At 39.7% G+C, this 21,953-nt stretch overlaps 1 protein-coding gene across 1 annotated transcript in view; it reads left to right on the top strand.

Annotated features, from left to right (window-relative positions):
- DNAH5 (dynein axonemal heavy chain 5) overlaps nucleotides 1-21,953 on the top strand; it is a 315,641-nt gene that overhangs the window by 167,786 nt on the left and 125,902 nt on the right. Inside the window, exons 36-43 of the mRNA XM_065584236.1 lie at nucleotides 575-753; nucleotides 1,636-1,823; nucleotides 2,559-2,753; nucleotides 4,387-4,521; nucleotides 5,372-5,479; nucleotides 13,337-13,490; nucleotides 17,315-17,461; nucleotides 18,998-19,239. Coding sequence (XP_065440308.1) covers nucleotides 575-753; nucleotides 1,636-1,823; nucleotides 2,559-2,753; nucleotides 4,387-4,521; nucleotides 5,372-5,479; nucleotides 13,337-13,490; nucleotides 17,315-17,461; nucleotides 18,998-19,239 — 1,348 coding nt within the window. The remainder of the gene's footprint in view (nucleotides 1-574; nucleotides 754-1,635; nucleotides 1,824-2,558; nucleotides 2,754-4,386; nucleotides 4,522-5,371; nucleotides 5,480-13,336; nucleotides 13,491-17,314; nucleotides 17,462-18,997; nucleotides 19,240-21,953) is intronic.

The raw sequence follows: 21,953 nt of genomic DNA, 5'->3' as shown, positions 1-21,953 counted from the left end.
CCGGGAGTGCCACGGGGCTGGCAATCCCTGATGGGCTGGATCCGGCCCGTGGGCCATGGTTTGCCCTCCCCTGTCATAGACTCATAAGAGTGAAAGATGGAAAAGATATAATACATCTCACTGTCCTAGAGGTGAATACAGGATTTTGTTTCACCATACATATTACCTAATTTGTGAGTCACTTCAGCTAAAGTAATTTGAGCGATTGGGCAAGGTAAAATTGTTGAAGCTGGTGTTCTGGAGTTGTTGTATATTCCTTCCTCATGAGCTTCCACTTACCAACTGACATCCCCCTCAATCTTCTCCCCCTACTGTGCACAGGCTGAGGTGATAAGGTGGCTCTGAAGTGGCCAGTAAAGAGCACCAAAGACTGCTGATGTGGAGCATTTCTCCTCAAATAAATTGGAGGATATCTCTCCCACAGCAGAAATGATAATGAAGCTTGCTAATTGAGGGCTTTCCTTGTGCCCAAACTGGGCCTCAAATCACACTGATGCATTTTTCAGTTAGGCCATCAAGCAGATGTGGGTACCTGAACAATGAAAATACCTAATAACAGTCTGTTTCCATGTAGATGTTACATCACTTTGGCTCAGGCCCTGGGAATGAACATGGGTGGAGCACCTGCTGGACCTGCAGGGACAGGCAAAACTGAAACTACTAAAGATATGGGAAGATGCCTTGGTAAATATGTAGTAGTCTTCAACTGTTCAGACCAGATGGATTTCAGAGGACTAGGAAGAATCTTCAAAGGTGAGAATTCCCATGCCTAGAAGTCCCAAATTGAGACACCCCTTTGTAAAACAAGATCTAGTACATACTTACCAGTTATGGCCTACCGTTTACATTAGTGGTCAGTATTTTACAATAACAGTGTTTCTCATGTAGACCAGCTTCAAAGACAACAGAAAGGTCCCTGTATTACTAGTAGTATTTTTTCTTATTAAAAGGATATGGCTCAACAGAAACCTTTCTGACTAGGTTTTGTGGTGACTTTTCTAAAAGGAAATTTGACTTTTATTCTTCCAAAAACAAATGTCATTCCATTTTATAACACTGACTACATGAGATGCGAAAACAAAACAAAATATCCATATTCCTTTAATACTTAGCCTCTTTGAAAAATAAACAAAAATTTTTAGGTTAAACAGTTTGTAAATACTAAAGTCAAAGGCTGTTGAATTGGTTGTGAAATTGGTATGAAAACAGGATGCGATCTGACTTGCCATGTTGTATAAAATCTTTACTTTAAATTCTTCACAAACAATATCACTTCAAAGAAGGTGATCAAGTACAAAAGGCTCTGTAAGGGCAATGCTAATGTTGTCAAACACTGTGTACAGTTCATTAATGTTGGGAGAAAGTCTAGGTTATATCTTTTGTGCCAGCAATTGGTTGTCCCAGTGGGTGATGGTAGGTGCAAAATTAGCAACCAAATTAAGACCTCTAAATATCTTTTTACAAGCTGTTCTGTTATTTGCACCTTACCTAGTTTCTCCTTGGTTAATTTTGGAAAACTGGTTTCAAAGTTGGGTTGATGTTCATCTTCTTTCCAAGTCAAGACAACTTTGCTGTTTCTTAATCCTCTGATATGAGCTTTCCATTAGACTGTTCAGAGGTTTCTTTCTGTTCAAGGTCTTGCTCAGTCTGGCTCCTGGGGCTGCTTTGATGAATTTAACCGTATCGACTTACCTGTATTATCAGTAGCTGCACAGCAAATTGCAATTGTGTTGACATGTAAGAAGGAGCGTAAAAAGAACTTTATATTTACTGATGGAGATAATGTGGAAATGAACCCTGAATTTGGAATATTTCTTACTATGGTAGGTATTCTGAGGGGGTGTGAGAGTTCAGTGATAATACCACACTTAAAATTACTTACTTACTGCTTACAATTTGGTACGTTTACTGTACTTACTAACCCCCTGGTGCTGAAGTCACTAGTCTCCTAAAACTAATTTCCAATTTGAGAAGTAATCCTTGTTAGAAAACTGATTTACAGGGTTGAATCTCAATGATTCCAGATCAAATGTGCACAATTCACTGGTAAACCTATTTGTACTAGTAACTACCCATTCAGACTCAACCTGAGATTTGAAAGTCAACTAGTGATATTGTTGCCTGTGTGTTGCCTGCCAAATTATACCCTCTGATACCTGTGTAATAAGATTACCTTGAACAGGTTGGCACAAGTGTAGCTGATTAAAACTGGGTAAATAATTCTGGTGCACAAGAAGAAATAAAATCCAGCTCTTACCTGTTTAGCTGTGTTAGCTATGCAAGACTAAAGGGAATAAGAAGTACTAAGACAAAGTAGTCAGTAATCAGACATGACTCCATATGTGCATTTTCAGTCATGTCTGTGGGTACTTCAGAGTGCAAACATGTATTAAAGCCAAACTCTGGTAGTATATCAAAAATCCGGTGTAGAGTTTGTAACAAATACTTTATCTAATAATAATCGTTAATCTTTTGTTATAACTTCTGAAGAAGCATCTTTGCTTATTTATCTTGTTACATTCAATGAAGTCAACTACAAACTCTTTCCTCATAATCAGAACCCAGGATACGCTGGGCGACAAGAGTTGCCTGAAAACTTGAAGATAAACTTCCGTTCAGTGGCCATGATGGTTCCTGATCGTCAGATAATAATTCGTGTCAAACTGGCTAGCTGTGGATTCATAGATAACATCATACTGGCAAGGAAATTCTTCACTCTGTACAAGCTGTGTGAGGAGCAGCTATCTAAGCAGGTGAAGCTGTCAGAAAACCACCTTTTGAAAGACTTTTAATCTAATACTTAAGACTGGAGAGTTAGAGCAGAGAAGTGGGGGCTAATTGGTGTTCATCAACACAAACAAAACCCAAACAGGAATTGTCACCTGGTGTTGGTGCTCTCTGTTTTCCATGAGGTTTACCTTCTATTCTGGGTTTACTGCTTTCTGTGCAAAGAGGTGAGACTGAGCCATACCCCATTTACGATGCAAATGTGGCTCTAATGAGCAGAGGCAGATTAATACTAACAGGAGTTTATATGTTCGCAAATGCTTGCTCTGTAAAGCAGTAGTTCAAGGATCTAGTTTATTTTATGCTTCCTAGTTTAATAATGTATGTTCAGGAATTCTTCTTTTAAGAAGTGACGTCTGTCACAGTGCCCACCATGTATCCAAGGATGCCTTTTTAAAAATAAAAGTAAACTCAATCAGTCCCTGCTTTCCCCCAAAAGGCCCCATAACAAACAAAAGCACCTCCTGCAAAAGTGTTCAAGGCACTCATGCTTCTATCCTTCAAATTCCACCTCATTGATTTCGTACTCCATGGGGATCCCAGAAAACACTGGCCTCCTCTCCATGGAGATAGCAAACTTGTGTGAAGTAAGGGTCCATCCTCAGGCCTCATGGATTCTACCTTAAAGCACTTCTGTAGATGAACTGTGAAGGAGATTCTATATAGTCTCCCTTCCTCCCAGAACACTGGAAGGGTTTTGACCAAAGACCTCATGGAGGAACTTCTGCCACCTATATCATGGAGAAAAAACACTTAATTTACTCATTGTGGTTCATACTATACATCTTTGCTATGAACGAGTTTTAAATACTGAGTCAAATTCTGCCCTGACTTGCATCCTGAACAAACCAGATTGTTTGTTTACTAGCATGTGTACATGAGGTGGATATCTTTTAATTTATGTTCATAAATCAAATATGGGTAATGGGAGAGTGACTTTTTTTGTACCTAAATGGACTGGTCACCTAGCCCACAACAGTGGTGTAAACTAATATAAATACTGCTACTCTTAATTTCAAAATGGTCAAATTAAACAGGAATCTTGGCCTTCATTACCATTAAGTGAAAGTGTACTTTAATATAAAAGAGCAAGACAAAGAAAAAACATAACTTTACCCCTCCACTGAGGTGTCCTATGAATACTATTACTGCTACAGTACTTCAGGTTCTGATCAAGTATCTATTGCTGTTAAACTTAGTTTGCTACTGCCATGAACCTTAACCCTTCTACATGGCACTCATGCTCTGAGAGCAAGAAAAACAGCTTTTTTGGAGATTATTACCTCATTTGATGATAAAATTTGGCACTGAAATTGAGCTTCTCATTCATAGGTCTGTGCTTTACAGAGGTGGGTAAATATCATAATCCCCATTTAACAGATGGGCAAACTGCAACACAGAGGTGAGGTAACTTGTGCAAGGCCATGCAATCAAAAGGCAATCTGTATACTGGAAGTCAGTGGACTTATACAGTAGAGGTGCCCCCAGCTTTGTTACATTTGCTATGAATCTTTTTCCTGCATGGAGAAAATAAACTGCTAAATCAATATGTTAAGAAAGGTGGATTGTTTAATTTTTCAAACTTATCACACCTTTTAGGTGCATTATGACTTTGGTTTGAGGAATATATTGTCAGTGCTGCGCACGCTGGGGGCAGCAAAAAGAGCAAACCCCGCTGATACAGAATCTACTATTGTCATGCGTGTTCTGAGAGATATGAACCTTTCTAAATTGGTAAGTCATGCAGATCTAAATGTTGTGTAATTGTCTTTGAGTCAAACATCTAATTTTCTTATTTGATAAACCAATGTATAAACTGACAGTCAAGAGGGCCACTTTAAGATTGGATGTGGCTCTGTGTGATCTGGTTGTTCAGATACCGTTCTGAACAGTGGTTCAGAAATGCTCCATCTTCTTGTTGGCATGATTCAGGTTTTGTCTTGGCTCTTCTGTCTTTGTAGGCAACCTCCTCATTCCCATGGTGTCAACTACTGCTTCTAGGAATTGATTCCCAGCTATGCTTCTCCACACTTGAGTTGTAGTCTTCTGTCCAGTTCTTATCTCAAGCTGGGTATGGTGCCATCTGGAGGTCCAACCACTATTTCAAAAGCAAAGTGTTCAAAACTGAATAATTTTGATTTCCTTCTAATTTCTCTCCATCACTTCCTTACTCTGTCACTGACAAAACTGTATTACAATTACCATGCTACAGACTTGCACCCTCGTGTTAATTGTCTGCTTCCCTGTGTCTATCCAGATTCTAGTGAAGGCCTATCACTCATTTATAAGATCACTACAATCTGTACTTTTATATATGACTAAAATCACTGGGCATGTTTTGGTTATCTGATAGCAGTAACTTATGGCCATTAGGCCTACTTGCAATTTTACTTCTTCCGTCTCCGGTATATCTGAATTCTTTTCTCTGCATTATCCCCCACACCTGGAAACCTAATTGGATTACTTCTGTGTTTTCAGTGATTTCTAGGCCCATGGTATAGTGCAGAGTTTGACCTTAAAGCACCATTGGTTATGCTAGATTGCATTTGTCTTATTTTCCTCATGGTTTTCTAATTTTTGTTAGATTGATGAAGATGAACCCTTGTTCTTGAGTCTGATTGAAGACCTGTTTCCAAGTATACAGCTTGACAAAGCAGGCTATCCAGAACTAGAAGCTGCCATTAACAAACAGGTAATAATGCATCTTTTGATGCATGGTATTTTCCCAGCATGACAAAAGGAGTAAGAGAACCTGGTTGTGTGCAGAGTATAAACACAGTAATACATTAGTATAATCAAACCCTTTTGAAAATGAATAAATTCCATACAGGAAGAATAAGTTTACTGAGTGAAAATAAATATTGGATAGTAACATGCTAGTGAATCTATAGTACTGTTGCTTAAATTCATGAATGCTAGTTTCAATGACCTATAAAGTAACTCTTTGGAGGCTGACGTTTGTCATCCTTGTTCTCAGCCCAGAAGTGAATTGCTGTGGAAAGGCAGTTAAAAAATAAAACACCTGAGCACGGAAAGAATATTTTTCTCCAGCAGACATTTTCAGATGTGTCACTTCCTCTCAGATACCTCACACTTGTCATACACGCAGTCATCAATCGGAACTTTGCTGAGTAGCGTGAATCCAAATGAGTTGCCATGTTGAATTTGGGTCCAATGCTGTAACTCTTCCTCAGCTCCTTTTCTCAGCTGTTATTTGTCAAAACTTCCTGACTCTCCATCTAAAATACTGCACGGTGCATGAGAAGTACATTTCCTTTACCAATTTAAACACTTAGCTATGCTCACCTAGTTATATTTGATACATGCATATGAGAGTATAAAGGTCAATTGGGCGCTCCCATAATACACAAACAAGAGGGCATTCAGTGAAATAAAGACAAGCTATTCATACAGTGGGTAATAAAACTTGTGAAACAGAAAATCATCAGATACTTTTGCCAAACAGCCTGAGTTTAAAACAGAACAGAAGCTTGCATATATGAGAATCTTTGGCTAAGATAAATAATTCCACGGGCTCTGACTGTTGTGCTTCAGAAGGGCTGAGTTTTCTAATGGATAGATCAAAGGACAAGGAGACTAAAGTCCTGTTTCCTTAACATGAGCTTTTTACTGGTTGGTTGTGACACAGGGCAAATCACTTAACACCTCTTTTTCTCACCTTACTTGTCTGTAAATGGATATAATACTTATTTCTGAGGTGTGTTTGAAGCTTAAAGATCGTAGACTTTGAGATTCTTGCTCAGGGCAAAACTAATCACAAGCATATATCAAAGGGAAAATGCCCATCCTCTCAAGTTCTGGTATTGTGGGGTAGAAAAGGGTGTTTCAAGTGGTTGAGAACCAAGTACTTTTATTCCTGAAATTACTAAAAAATTGTAGTTTTGTGAAACAAAAGATGGTAGGCCAGATCTTATAACTGTCTTTATAAATGCCAGTTTGGGGATGACACTCCCATTATTTAATCACAGGGTTGTTGTTTTTTTAATGCTGTAGGGGACACCATGATTAAAGACAAATAATCACAATTAACTGATTATTTTATGATTCAAGGGAAAAATAACAATACAACAAAACAAATAGAACATAAAAAATAAACAATGGGTACTTCAGATACAATCTCTTCTGCAAATTTCTCGGTAGACCGATATCAACAGAGGTTACACCTTCTGAGAATGGGTCTACCCTGGTGGGAATGCTCTCCTCTAGGTAAACTAAAAGTGAAGTACATTATTCCCCAACTCAGTAGTGAGTACAGTCTCAGTGTATCATAGATTACTAAAACGGGTTATAGTTGGGCAGTTCATGAATGGGCAGAGATACGTCATCTTTACTAAGTTTCAGAGTAGCAGCCGTGTTAGTCTGTATCCGTAAAAAGAACAGGAGTACTTGTGGCACCTTGGAGAGTAACAAATTTATTAGAGCATAAGCTTTCGTGGACTACAGCCCACTTCTTCGGATGCATATAGAATGGAATAAATATTGAGGAGATATATATATACACACATACAGAGAGCATAAACAGGTGGGAGTTGTCTTACCAACTCTGAGAGGCCAATTAAGTAAGTAATCTTTACTAAGGTTACATCTACACTGCCTGCTAGGGGCATGATTTCCCTTGCTCACATACACATACTCACACTAGCTCTCCTAAAGCTAGCATGAGTCTAAATAGCAATGTAGCCAAGGTAGTACTGGTAGAGGCAGTGGAGGCATGGCTGAGCTATGTTGAATATAAACCCCCCTGAAACCGATGGGTATGTACTCAGCAGGGCTCAGCCATGCCTCTTCTGTAGCTACAATGCTGTTTATACTCACGCTAGCTCAATGAGAGCTAGTGGGATATGTGTCCATGAGCAGGAGACTCACCCCCCAGCTCATAGTGTAGATGTAGCTACGTCTTAAGAAACTGAAGAGTTTTTGACTCAGTGACGTAAAAGAAACCATCCCAAGGAGCCATCCGGAGACAGGCAAATGAATGAATATTAAAAATCTTAAATTCAAATTAAATCGCACTATTTCTGTTTACCAAGATGAGCATAAGTCTCTATGTCACAGGATGGCTGGCTCTTTAATGGAAGTTGGGCCCAGCCTCACCTTCCAGCTGAAACGGATCAGCTAGGGATCAGGTGATTATAAAAGTCAGCAAGTAGGCCAGTTAGAGGGAGAGCTGCAGAGAACTGCAGAGAACTGGAAGGACCCAGCAGGAGACTGTGGTGCAGGTGTGGTCCCTGTAGTAGGTCTGGGAACAGCATATGATTCTCAGGCAAGTGGCCTGTACAGTGGAAACCCATAGGGAATAGATAGATCCCTGCAGAAGACCCCAGATTAGGGTGAAGGAATGACTGATGTTTTGAAATAGTTTTATGTAGAAGAAATACAGTTGTAGGCATAAGAAAAAGGGGCCCGAAGAACACTCTGGCATGGTGCCAAACCTTTCTGGGTGGGGAGAAAGGTCAGCAGTTTTATATCCCTCTTAAGGAATGCACAGTCTAAACAATTGGGTGTTTAACAGAAGAAGCTGTTAGTATCGTAAGTTACAGTAGCATTCCAATTTCCCAGTAAAATCATTACAAGAAAATCTTAAATCTAATCCCTTGGCAGTATTTCTGCAGATTCCATCTCACCCATGAAACTGAAGTCTTAGTCACGTCATGTTGCAGAGGCAGTGCTGGCCTGGAAGGTTGCCGCTGCTTTGTTCTTCTTGCTGCCTTGTTGCTGTTTGCTTGTTTGTAGTGATGAAATGAACAGTTTGAGCTGAGTTTACTGCTGAGAATAAGTGCTGTGATGATAGGAGCAGAGTGTTGCAGCTCGCTTTCTGAATTCAGAGACATTTACATGCTTCTTCCATAATTTCACAGGAGGAGGAAAATGTACTTCTTTCAGCCACTGTCACCATCTGGCTCAATTTGCTTGTGGGCTGGTCTTGTTAGTATCTTCAGCTCATGAATAAGCAATCTGCTAATGCATATGCAGCAGGGTTCTAGTTGTTATTGCCTTAGTGGCAGAAAATCCCAGAATGTCTTTAAAAGTTGTAATTTTAACTTTATTTCGTTCAGTCCTTTTTCTGTGATATCTTTAGTTTCATCAGGTCTTAATAGGAGCTGAAATTCTATTTCAAATGAGTCCAACTCTCTTATTTCCTATATAAAGGTCTTTCATGTTTCAAGATAGTTTTTTTTTAAACTTAAAATATTCTTAGCATCTTTAAACTTGAAGAGTCATCAAAGAAGGCATTGTCTCTTAATCTTTGGAGAGGGGGTTCTTGTCTTTTTGTGTTTGGTAAGGAGTTACATAAGCGTTCATTAAGGAGTGGCTGCAGCTGCTGGTAAAAATTATGTGCAGCTGCATGGTTGGCCTTAGTGTGGTGGGACTATACACTGTGATGATGGGAAGATACCCACAGCTAGTAAGTAATCAGATGCTGATAAATCATCCTAATCACCCTCCAGTACTTCTAGGCCAGTCAGGCATTGGGTGAAAGTACAATAGGAACCCCTTTCTGATGCAACCTGTCAGGGCAGCCTTAGAACACAAATGTATAACCCCCATCTCTATATTTTACCATTTCTTGGCCAGCATACTTTAGATAGTGTAGGTATTGATGCTCAGATTTTTCAACTGCTTGATAAGGATGGCTTTAGAACTGTCATACAATGTTTGAATGTTCCAGGCACCAATTTTACATTTGCCACCAACACGCAAGATACCAAAATGGTCCTTTAGCAAGATTTTGCTGGTCATTTTCCCTTCAGTAGCAGAGTGATCTTGGGAGACTTCAGTGCAGAAGTAGGAAAGAATAATGACACCTGGGCAAGTATGCTTCGGAAACTCAGTGTTGGGCAGAAGAACAGGACAGGCAGCAACTGCTGGAATTTGTGGCTGCCAATGACATAGTGATGACTCACTTACTGTTCCATCACTCAAAGATTCAAAAACAGGCCTAGTACAGCCCAGATGGTTTCACTAGCACTTAATAGTCACTGGCAGTCAACAGTCATGGATGTACAAGTTTGCAGAGGTGCTGAGCTTAACACCTATCATCAGCTTTTGCTGCCTCCGACTTTGAATGCTGCCAGTTAATGGGCCCAAATGGGTCAGATTAAACCAAAAATGTTTGTTACAGCTGAGTTATCAGGCAGCTCTCTGTTCTGAACCGTGTAAGGCCATCAAAGCATTAGAGACTGAAGTATCCCTCCCTCCCCCATCTGATGAGGAATAGTGTTGTTTCAAGTCATTAGTGCTGCCTGATGCCAACTCAGTGCTGGATTCCCTGCCCTTCAAATGCCATCCAGGGATAAGCGAGGAGATGCTCACTGCAGTCAAAGCTAGAAAAAAAGAGAGGCTACAATCGGAGTTTCCAGAATTCAAGAACAAAAACAAAGGCTGAATGGGACAGACTTTGGGACATTGTCAAGTTACTGTATAAGAAAGATGAGGAATCCCGGTGGTCATCTTAGGCAGCTAATTTAGAACAGATTGCAGAAAGGCACAATCTCCGCACCCTCTGTTCAACTTCACAGTGTCTGTGAGGGAACATCACCCCAACTCGTCAAGTTAAATATTGAGGTGGCAGCATCAGCCAGTCTGCTGGATCAGTTCCAATGATGGGAAGTTCATTTCAAGATGATCTTTGGTTGTCCATCCCCCTGTAGTCCCTTCTCCATTTGAAGAGGGGCAAGATGTTACAGTAGATCTGCTTTCCTTCAACTGAGAGATCCGCATCACAGTCCATAAAGTCAAGTTTGGAAAGACACCAGAGGTTTGTAACCTCATCCCTGAGTTGTAAAAGACAGGAGAGGGTATTGTTGTACTGTGGCTGCAAGGGTTCCTCCAGACCATAGGGCAAACTAATATTCCTGATGACTAGAAGAGGTCTAATCTGCTTGTGTTCAAAAAAGGGGTGATAAGGCTGGATGTAGCCACTATAGTCAGTCCCAGGCAAGTTTTTTGCCTCCCTGTTAATGTCTTGAATCAGTGATGCACTCTGTGGCTGGGGGGAGGGATAGCTCAGTGGTTTGAGCATTGACCTGCTAAACCCAGGGTTGTGAGTTCAATCCTTGAGGGGGCCACTTAGGGATCTGGGGCAAAATCAGTACTTGGTCCTGCTAGTGAAGGCAGGGGGCTGGACTCGATGACCTTTCAAGGTCCCTTCCAGTTCTAGGAGATAGGATATCTCCATTAATTTAAAGGCTGGGATACTCAGTACAGCTATAGACCTTGTCATTCCACTGTCAACCAGATCTTATCATGAGAGCTTTTTGAGAAGATGGCTGCATTTAATAAGCCATGAGCTGCACTTTTTACAGACTTCCATCAGGTTTTGGTTCAGGGCATTGAGCAAGTTTGTGGGATCAGATGAGGTGACACAGTACCCCTGAGAAGATAGAATCATTGACAGAAGAGTTCTAACAGTGGAACTATAAGCTGCATTTAGTCACTGGGAGTTTCCTGTCTCCACAGGAGTTCAGCGAGGCTGTGTTCCACCACCATTGTTATTCAATATAGGCATTGATAGGTTGGTGGGTAAGCTTCAGAAGGCTGGTGCCAGTGTTGATGGGCTGACCGCCATTCTGCATTGAGATCTCCAATATGGTAATGACATTGTATTGTTGGCTCAGTTGGAATCGCTGCAGCTGATAGCAGATGTGGTCAGGCAAAAAGCAATGCACATTGGTCTGGTTTTTAATCTAGATAAATCTGAGTCCCTGGCCATTAACATCAAGCAGCCTCCAGATCCAGATTATAACCAGCTCAATATTAACCCATCCAGATGGGACATCAGGAATGTCAAATACTTGGTAAGTATCAGGCAGTGATGGAGGAAGTTCAAAAGATGTGGATGCTTGTATAGCAGCAGCTGCCACCATGTTTCATGTCCTTCAGCTGCCTCTGTGGGTGTGTGTGTGTTGTGACATCAAGCTTGCTATGAAGGTGCAGATCTATCGAGCCACAGTTATACCAGCTGTGTTATATGGAAGTGAAACATGGGCACTGAGGAAGGCTGAAGAATGTGGGATTGACATTTTTGATTCTCATCATCTCCACCAGCTGCTCTATATTAAGGGGAAAGACAAGATGAGAGATGAGGATATTGGAAGCCAACAGCAACTGCTGGTGTTACCATTGGTTCAGTTTCAGCATCTTTTTTTTGGCTGGACATATTATAAGAATCGAAGACTAACAAATTCTGAGGTGTTTACACCAAGGAATGCCACTATGCAGCTGGCAATTTTGTGGGTGCCAAAAGCTTTGATGGCACAATAACATTGCCAGTGATGGACACACTAAGTATCCCTCCAAACTACCTTAAGGACCTAGCCAGAGATCGATCCAGGTGGTGCTTGATCTGCAAGGGGGCCACGTCTCTGGGGGATGTCCCATTACGATGATTGTCAGATAACTAATTTCCCAATTAAATTCAATATTTTTATACTCATATGGTTTCTTTCATTAATGAGTTACAGCATCAAATGACCTTGTTGTATTTGTACATAAAATATCTTACTAGTCACATAACAAGAAGTTTTTATATGGATTTAGATGCAGCACATTTACAAATATACATCTCAAAAAAGCTTATGCCATTTTGATCATTTAATGAATAAACAAAAGTTTTCACCTTTTAAGTGGCAACATGGGGTTAGAAGTAACCAAAGCACGTCTCATCTATATGTGTTCTCTTAAAAGCTAAGTGGAGACTTCAGACAATAAGACTTAAATCCTTTGTCTGTGTTTAAACTGAGGAAATGAAGAAAAGAGGGGGTGAAAAGACCTCTTTTTGACTCGTTTTATTGCTCTGAAATCATATCCTAGGCATTATTTGTCTTGAACAGAGAATAATCTCACTTTCTTTTAAACAAGCTACCATTTATAGCATTTCAACTTGTAGTTCTATACAAAACATGAATCATAACTTAATTTTTCAAAATGTAGTATAAAAATAGTATAGGATGTTAAACCAAAATAATCTATAAATTTGCATTTCAGAGTTGGGGTAATAAACATAGTTTTTTCTTCTTTGACACTGCAGGAGCCTGTCATGTTGATTAAAAAATAGATTTCCTCAGAATGTCCTTAGCTTGAACCTTTCATATAATTAAATAACTAACACGCTTATGTTTTTATTTGCTTATCACATTCTCCAAAATCATGTCTATGAAAATAATTGTAAGTGTCTGCTACAATGCAGTAAAGATGCAGGCAGGTTTGTAACAACCTAACATTACAAGAATAAATGATAATTCATTTTTTGCATCAATATTGAAGTTTGCCCCTTCAGTATTAAAACTTATTTGTTGTTGGAATTGTATGTTTTCCTCAAATCACTGTGGAAGATGGGATACTGAGTTCCAGTGTAGAAACTGTTGTATTACTTGGCTTCAACCAGTGTTCTTTTACAAGTACTGAAACTTAATACAAAATTAAATATGATCAGGATCTTGTAATGCATCTATACCTTGAATCTGATTATCAAATTGTTCTGATGCATAAAAGAAGCAATAGTTTGGATTTATGTCAATATCCACAGGTTGAAGAAGCTGGCCTAATTAGTCATCCTCCTTGGAAACTGAAAGTTATCCAGCTGTATGAAACGCAGAAAGTAAGGCATGGAATGATGGCCTTAGGTCCTAGTGGGGCAGGTAAAAGTACTTGCATCCACATTCTGATGAAATCCATGACAGGTATGGAGCCATTTGTGTTATGTAAAGCAGATTTACAATTCTGTTATTCTTGCAAATACTTTACAATGTTTACTTTTACCAGAGGGGATAAATCATTGTAAGGATGAGGTTCAGTGTATGGTGCCCTAGCGCACAAATCTTCATGACTGAGTAGTAGCAAGGGTTACTTCTCTAAATTTTAAGCAGAATATTAAAACAAATTAAGAAGGAAAAACTGATAAATAAAAATAAATAAAATAAATCTTGGAGAAGATCTCATGTACTTGCATTACATTCAACTCACCAGTATGAGCGTCAGAGACTGTCATTTAAGAGATGTGCAAAATAAGGAACACAAAGTCTGGAAGGGTGGGTAGGTGGGTGTATTGTCTCAAAGGACAGAGCTGAAGAAATGTTGAAGATTCCCTTAATGAGGAATAATTGTGGAAGATGATCAAACAGGCTCAATGCAAGGATTTTTAACAGCGTAAGATGTTGTTCATCTTTGTCTCCAGAAATCAGGGCCGACTCCAGGCACCAGCATTCCAAGCAGGTGCTTGGGGCGGCAATCTGCAAGGGGCGGCAGTCCGTGTGTTTTTGCCGCCCCAAGCAGCAGCTGAATTGCCTCCATGGACGGCGGGGGCAGTCAGTGTGCTGTTAGGGTGGCACACGTGTTTCCGCGGCGGCGGCAATTTGGTGGCAGCTTCTATGTTCAGCTGCCCACGGCAGCAATTCGGCGGCTTCTGTCTTCCAGCTGAAGACAGAAGCTGTCACCGAATTGCCGCTGCCGTGGAAACGCGCATGCTGCCCTAACGGCACACGGACTGCCCCCGCCATCCGCAACGGCAATTCGGCGCGCTGCTTAGGGTGGCAAAAACAGTAGAGCCGGCCCTGCAGAAATCTACCTTATTTTCTCATAGTTCTAAATTATGACCATTTTCCCTTCTTGCCCCCCATTTCATACTCTCAGGGTTCCATGTGTTGGCCATCTTCTTTCTAGTCCAAAGAAAGATTTGATGGGCTTTTGGATTCTGTGATCTAAAACTTTAATATTTGGGATGGAGTGGTATCTTTTTGAGGCAATTTTTTCCCATCTCCTGTAGCAAAACTAAGCATGTTGCTTCTGCAGCTTTCTCCATATTTCTTGTCCCTGGAAGGAACTGTCGAGCCAAGACTTCAAATCCAGGTCTTTGATATGGTAAATAAGAGCATTGTCACTAGACCTTTGGGCTTGACCCTCAATCTTATGTTTTAAGGACACTAAATTTCAGACCTGACCTCCAAGGACCAACATTTGTACAAATTGTGCCTTCAGTTCCTTCACAAAAGCATCTCTTGAAAATGCAGTGAATTTCTACTTATAAATAGTGTAGATAAATACCTGTGTAACTTTATGCCTGCACATACAGTTTCTAGTACATAATGTAAATAGTAATGGTACAGAAATACTATCCAAGGCGTGCACAAAAGTAACAAACATAACCTAACACTAGTTTAATTCAAGAGTTAAATATCTTCTTTCTTATTCTCTATGCCAGTCGACAGTTATTTGTTGCTGTAGATGGGTTTGTGAGACTATTTATTACCTGACTACTTCACAGCATTGGTTTTATATGATTCCTGTTAGACTTGCCAAGTTGCCTGTGAAGATGTAGTGTAAAGGAATATTTTTGAAGAGAGAGAACAAACTGTAATACACTTCCATGCAATATCTTGGTTCAGTTAAAGCCAGCATAAGATCAAAATAATCTAATCTTTTAATTTAGGCTCTCATTCAGAAAAGAACACAAAGGCAATATGATACCTTCTTAGAGTTTTTTGTATGTTTCTGCAGAACTTTTTACTGAACATTGCCAAGATACAGATGATGCAACACATCTGTCAGTCTGAATATCTGAAGTAATAATGTCCACAGATGACAGTATACTGCAGTAGCTTTGTCAGGTTATGATTTACAGAACTGCATAATTATTTGCACAGCATTAAAATTTTATACTTCTGGGCACTACTGATATTTAAAATGAAAAAATTCCTTCTTGCAATAACAACAAGGAGTCTGGTGGCACCTTAAAGATTAACAGATTTATTTGGGCATAAGCTTTCGTGGGTAAAAACCTCACTTCTTCAGATGCATAGAGTGAAAGTTACAGATGCAGGCATTATATACTGACACATGGAAAGAAGGGAGTTACTTTGCAAGTGGAGAACCAGTGTTGACAGGGCCAATTCAATCAGGGTGGATGTAGTCCACTCCCAATAATAGATGAGGAGGTGTCAATTCCAGGAGAGGAAAAGCTGCTTCTGTAATGAGCCAGCCACTCCCAGTCCCTATTCAAGCCCAGATTAATGGTGTTAAATTTGCAAATGAATTTTAGTTCTGCTGTTTCTCTTTGAAGTCTGTTTCTGAAGTTTTTTTGTTCAATGATAGTGACTTTTAAATCTGTTATAGAATGACCAAGGAGATTGAAGTGTTCACTTACTGGCTTTTGTATGTTACCATTCCTGATTTCTGATTTGTGTCCATTTATTCTTTTGCGGAGGGACTGTCCGGTTTGGTCAATGTATATAGCAGAGGGGCATTGCTGGCACATGATGGCATATATAACATTAGTAGATGTGCAGGTGAATGAGCCCTTGATGGTGTGGCTGATGTGGTTGGGTCCTCTGATGGTGTCGCCAGAGTAGATATGGGACAGAGTAGGCAACAAGGTTTGCTACAGGGATTGGTTTCTGGGTTGGTGTTTCTGTGGTGTGGTGTGTAGTTGCTGGTGAGTATTTGCTTCAGGTTGGGGGGTTGTCTGTAAACGAGGACTGGCCTGCCTCCCAAGGTCTGTGAGATAATGCGCTGGAGAGGTTTTAGCTGGGGGCTGTATGTGATGGCCAGTGGTGTTCTGTTATTGTCCTTGTTGGGCCTGTCCCTAAGTAGGTGATTTCTGGGTACCCGTCTTGCTCTGTCAATCTGTTTCCTCACTTCCCCAGGTGGGTATTGTAGTTTTAAGAATGCTTGATAAAGATCTTGTAGGTGTTTGTCTCTGTCTGAGGGGTTGGAGCAAATTCGGTTGTATCTTAGGGCTTGGCTGTAGACAATGGATCGTGTGATGTGTCCTGGATGGAAGCTGGAGGCATGTAGGTACGTATAGTGGTCAGTAGGTTTTTGGTATAGGGTGGTGTTTATGTGCAGTGCAAGTCATATTTTTAAAGGTCCATTGTCTATACTTTACTCAGGATTATTAGAGCTAAGATTTTGTTACATCTCTACTGCTGATCAAACATTAAACATTTTTGGAAAATGAAACATAGTCTTGTATTAATAAAGGGATTTTAAAGGTCAGATGCTGGTGATATAAATGCATTCCCTGTGGCTGCTTGAAAAGTTCTGTAATCATGCAACTACAATTTAATTGGGTTAGTCCAAGGCGAGCAAGAACATATCACAGAAAATGAGGGAATGTGGAGAATAAAGTTTCTGTGTGGTACTCCAAGCACAAGATATAGAAAAGTACATTGAAAATTAAAGGCTTTGGAGCTATGTAGTTTAAAGAATCGCCACCTTAAATAAGGCCTTAAATACATGTCATCATGTTGTTGTGCTCTCCTTTACTTGTCAATGCACGGATTCCCCTTTTACATCATGCATGGACAGAGTACTTTATTGTTAATTTTTTGACAGCTCTAATTATCAATTTGGTGTACAAGAAGAAATGAATTTTCGAAGTATTCTTGCAGTTATGATAGTAGTAAACCATTAACAGCCATATAATTTTGTGTGGTAAGTTAGTGTAATACCGTACCATGACATTTGGCTTGAAATACCAAAGGTTGACAGATTGATTTGACCTTTGCAGATTGCGGACAGCCACACCGTGAAATGAGAATGAATCCCAAAGCTATCACAGCACCTCAGATGTTTGGTCGCCTTGATGTAGCAACCAATGACTGGACAGATGGGATTTTCTCCACTCTGTGGAGGAAAACTTTGAGAGCCAAGAAAGGTAAATCACACAACCAAAGCATTAATCAAAAAGCTGTTTTCAAGCAAATAACTAATATGGTTTCAAAAGTAAGACTTCCTTGCATGGACAGATAATAATCACTACTCAGAATGTCAAGTATCAGAGGGGTAGCCATGTTAGTCTGGATCTGTAAAAAGCAACAAAGAGTCCCTTGGCACCTTATAGACTAACAGACGTATTGGAGCATAAGCTTTCACTTACAGACAGCACTGCGTCTGACGAAGTGGGTATTCACCCACGAAAGCTTATGCTCCAATACGTCTGTTAGTCTATAAGGTACCACAGGACTCTTTGTTGCTTTACTCAGAATGTGTCATCTTCAGGTTGCAAAATGGCAAATTCTATTCCACTAATTTTCCCAATCCTTTTTTTGAAGGATTGGTCATAGGATTAAAGAGGAGGTATCTTTTTGTGTAATTTTACACCTGCTGCTGGACGTTAATGGAATGGCTTTGAAAAACTTATAGGGAAGAACCCATTCTGCTCCTTTCTGTGTTTGTGTACCCATGTTAACAGGCACTTGGGATTTCAGTGTGTAAAGGAAACAAAGGAAAAAACTTTCCTGGTCACACCATCCATTTTTAGGCAGAAACATTCATTTATTTCAAAGGAGACTTGTATTTAGCCCCGTATTATGTATAAACTTGTTGTATACTACTTTACTTGACTACTCAATGTTCTAGCTCAAAAACTGGGTCACTGGTGACTACAGTCAGGAAGTATTTGGCTATTGTGTAGTCATTTCTCTATTGATAAAAATTGTAAGCAGTGATCAGACATTATTTAAGGTAAATTACTGTAGTTGAAATTTGGTAATATTGTCTATAGATTAACTGGCCTAAAAAGACTTCACAATATTGCAAATAGCTCCTATCTAAGACTGATTATTGTGCTTCTGCAGGACAAAACCCAGTTGAAATAAAGACCGATCCAACTCCCAATAAAGTAGATGGAAAAATGGCCATAAACTCCAATGGGAGCTGGATCAGAACGGTAAAAGTTAGTGTAAAACTACATGAAATTATTCCTAACGATTTTCTGACAACTTGTATTAACTATATTTCCTACTTGGTTTAGGAATTCTCGTTTGAGCTTTATCAAAACCTTTGGAACCAGAAGATTTGTAGGTTTTTTTTTAAAGTACAGAATTTCTACCCTGAGTTTTGATGATTTAATTAAATGGAGGTTTATATGAAGAGCTAAAATTCTTAAGATGGGAGATAGTAAAAATCCATGAAGCTGTTGACCAGAATGTTACAAGCATTACCAGGTGTTGGGCAGATAATGCTACCTTTATGTGTTGTGTGACAGATAAGCATTTGGATATGGATAGCAACAGATCAAATGCTTTATTTCAAACTGGTAGAAACAAACTGAATTGATACAGTTACTTTTGTATTTCTTGTTGTTACAACAATTAGATTTAGTGTGCAATATTCTGTACAATAAAGTGTAATTAGATAATGCTTGTGAGACCATATGATTTGCTTCATAGACATGTTCTTTGGATCGCAGGTGAGCACATCTGGATAGTTCTTGATGGTCCTGTTGATGCTATTTGGATTGAGAACCTGAACTCTGTACTGGATGATAATAGAACCCTAACACTAGCTAATGGAGACCGTATTCCGATGGCACCAAACTGTAAAATAGTGTTTGAGCCTCATAATATTGACAATGCTTCCCCTGCTACTGTATCAAGGAATGGCATGGTTTTCATGAGTTCATCAGTTCTCAACTGGAGCCCCGTTCTTGAGGTATGGTCCACAATAATTAGATGATTCGATATATTGATAGAAGTTTATCAGTTAGGTATATTTAATGAGTGTTGAATACCAATGATTTTCAAGTAGCTCATTGTGCTTAGGTTATAACTTGGGGATACTCATTTTATCCAGTATATTTATTCAGTTGAAACACTATGTAAATGCATTAATTGTAGTCTGTCTTAGACATACTGCCAGATGATCATTTAACATAACTATGCCCCAGGTGGTGGTACTGAATACTGAAAGATTTAAGTCTTTAGAAGCTTGGGTGGTCTATTACACTTTCCACTTTTTCATTCTGGAATTTCAGTCTGTGTTTAAGAATATGAAACCTAAAGCCAAATTCCTAAAGCTGTATTTAGGCTCTTAAACAAAGGGCCTGATTTTCAAAAATACCAACCACCCAATAGCTCCTAGTGCAGTGAATCTACTTCAGATAAGGTAAGGGTTGGGGAAAGGGCATCATGGATATACTCTGTGGTGCCATGTTCCTCCATGTCTTCCTGTTCCCTCTTCAACTTCAAGACAAGTATCGCATCAGCCCACCTAAAGGACCTTTCCCCCTTCTTAGAGCTAAGGGTAATGGAACCAGTACATTGGGCTCTAACATTTCCTCTGATTTATCCACAGAATCTCTAGTACCAGTATTAGCTAATTGACAAAACAGGTATTGTTTGTCTTAGGTGTTCCTGAAGGTTTTGATATTGACCATAATTACATTGAAGACCAGGAACTTATTTGTATTTAGTCATCAATGGTTTACTTAGAGCCTTATGTGCAGGAAAAGGTTCACAGCACCCTCTTAATGCTTCCGACACACAGTTTGGAAATAAGGTTGAAGAGCTCGTTGATTCCCTTTGGAGGTTTGTCAACTCAAATCAAAAGAGGGAGAGTCAATCTTCCCAACAGGGAAAATTTGACAAGATCCAAACTCTGATTTGTATGGTGTCACAGAACTGTTAGCCATTCAGCTAAATAGCAATTCCTGGATGTGTGAGTCTCCATGTGGAGAGTTAACTCATTGGGCAAGATTGCACAGGAGAGCTTCAGGGGTTACTTTTAACATGCTGGAATCGTTCCCAACAAGAAATGTGGAGGGAAGTGCAGATAACATAGTGATCATTTCATTGTCCTGATGGAAGCAAGAAGCCTGTGTGATTTCTGGATCCTCCTTTCACAGTCTGGACCTCAAACTCCTGACCATGGATGATGGCCTCTTAGGGAAGGTGAGGTCAGAGGGCTCAGAGCATTAATTTATTACATATAAGGACAGTCCAGTCAGGCCTTCTGGACTGAGGATCACCTAATGAAGTAGCATATCCTGATCCAGTCCAACAGTGATATATGTAAACTGGCAAAGTGGCGAGGTCTAAACATAAAACCAATGCACTTCATTTCCTGTGCACTTAATGTACATATGTTAAATGCAACAGAGAGTCCTGTGGCACCTTTAAGACTAACAGATGTATTGGAGCATAAGCTTTCGTGGGTGAATGCCCACTTCGTCGGATGCATCTGACGAAGTGGGCATTCACCCACGAAAACTTATGCTCCAATACATCTGTTAGTCTTAAAGGTGCCACAGGACTCTCTGTTGCTTTTTACAGACCCAGACTAACACGGCTACTCCTCTGATATATTAAATGTAACAAAAGAGGTTTGCTAGTCTGTTCACAAATAGCCTGTAGACACTCGTAAACTGATCCTTTAATCAAGAAGTTTTTATCTGATCATCAGGAACTTTGGCTATCTCCTGGTGAACATACACACCTTCTTTTGAAACATGAATTTGGCATCTTTTCATCAGGGAAAAATGATCACTGAGAATAATTGCTTTCTCTCACAAATTAAAATTTCCTTTGTATGTACATCCTTCAACTTCTGGGAAGAATGAATCAGAAGCTCAGATAGGAAGAAATGGCTATTGTATTCATTGTTCCCAAATTGGTCATGAGAAACAAAGCTTCAGACAATGGAACTCTTAATTCATCTTTTCAGTAGGAAAGGATCTCTTATCCCATTTAGGATTACCTGATCCTATACCTTGACTCTTGATTAACAAATCCTAATTGAGATTTCTGCCAGGTTACAAGCGCCTACCATCCTGCAGAATTTCCACCCCTTTTGTCCTACCCAAGAGTATGGATCAGATGGTTCACAGCTGAGTCAGGAGAGGGTTATAATATAGAGTTATGTGGTATTATGAAGGCAAATTGATCCTAATGGCTGGTAGATTACCAGATTGGGGTGGTTCCTCAAGGCAACAAGCCTATACAAACTAACTGTTAAAACTATTTCTCTGGCCTTAGACCTAACCGCAATATAACAAACTCTCATGACTCAGCCATTTGAACCAATGGCATCTATTTATTCTCCAGCACATCTATTTATACTCCCTTCTCTTTGTGTGCCAGTATATTTATGCCTGTATCTGTAATTTTCACTCCATGCATCTGAAGAAGTGGTTTTTTTACCCATGAAAGCTTATGCCCAAATAAATCTGTTAGTTTTTAAGGTGCCACCAGACTCCTTGTTGTTTTTGTGGATACAGACCAGCACAGCTACCTCTCTGATATTTATTCATATTTTCTCTCCATAAAGGTATGCTTCCTAGCTGTAGTCAATCAGCACAACAGTCAGATATTTCTGCTGTTAATAGTCATGATTCTTGCTATATCTTCCAAGAGTATAGGGTAGCACTT

Source organism: Chrysemys picta, chromosome 2, assembly GCF_011386835.1.
Source record: "Chrysemys picta bellii isolate R12L10 chromosome 2, ASM1138683v2, whole genome shotgun sequence".
NCBI classification, from domain to species: domain Eukaryota; kingdom Metazoa; phylum Chordata; order Testudines; family Emydidae; genus Chrysemys; species Chrysemys picta.
The sequence above is the reverse complement of the archived record's forward strand: the minus strand, read 5'-3'. Positions and strand labels throughout refer to the sequence as shown.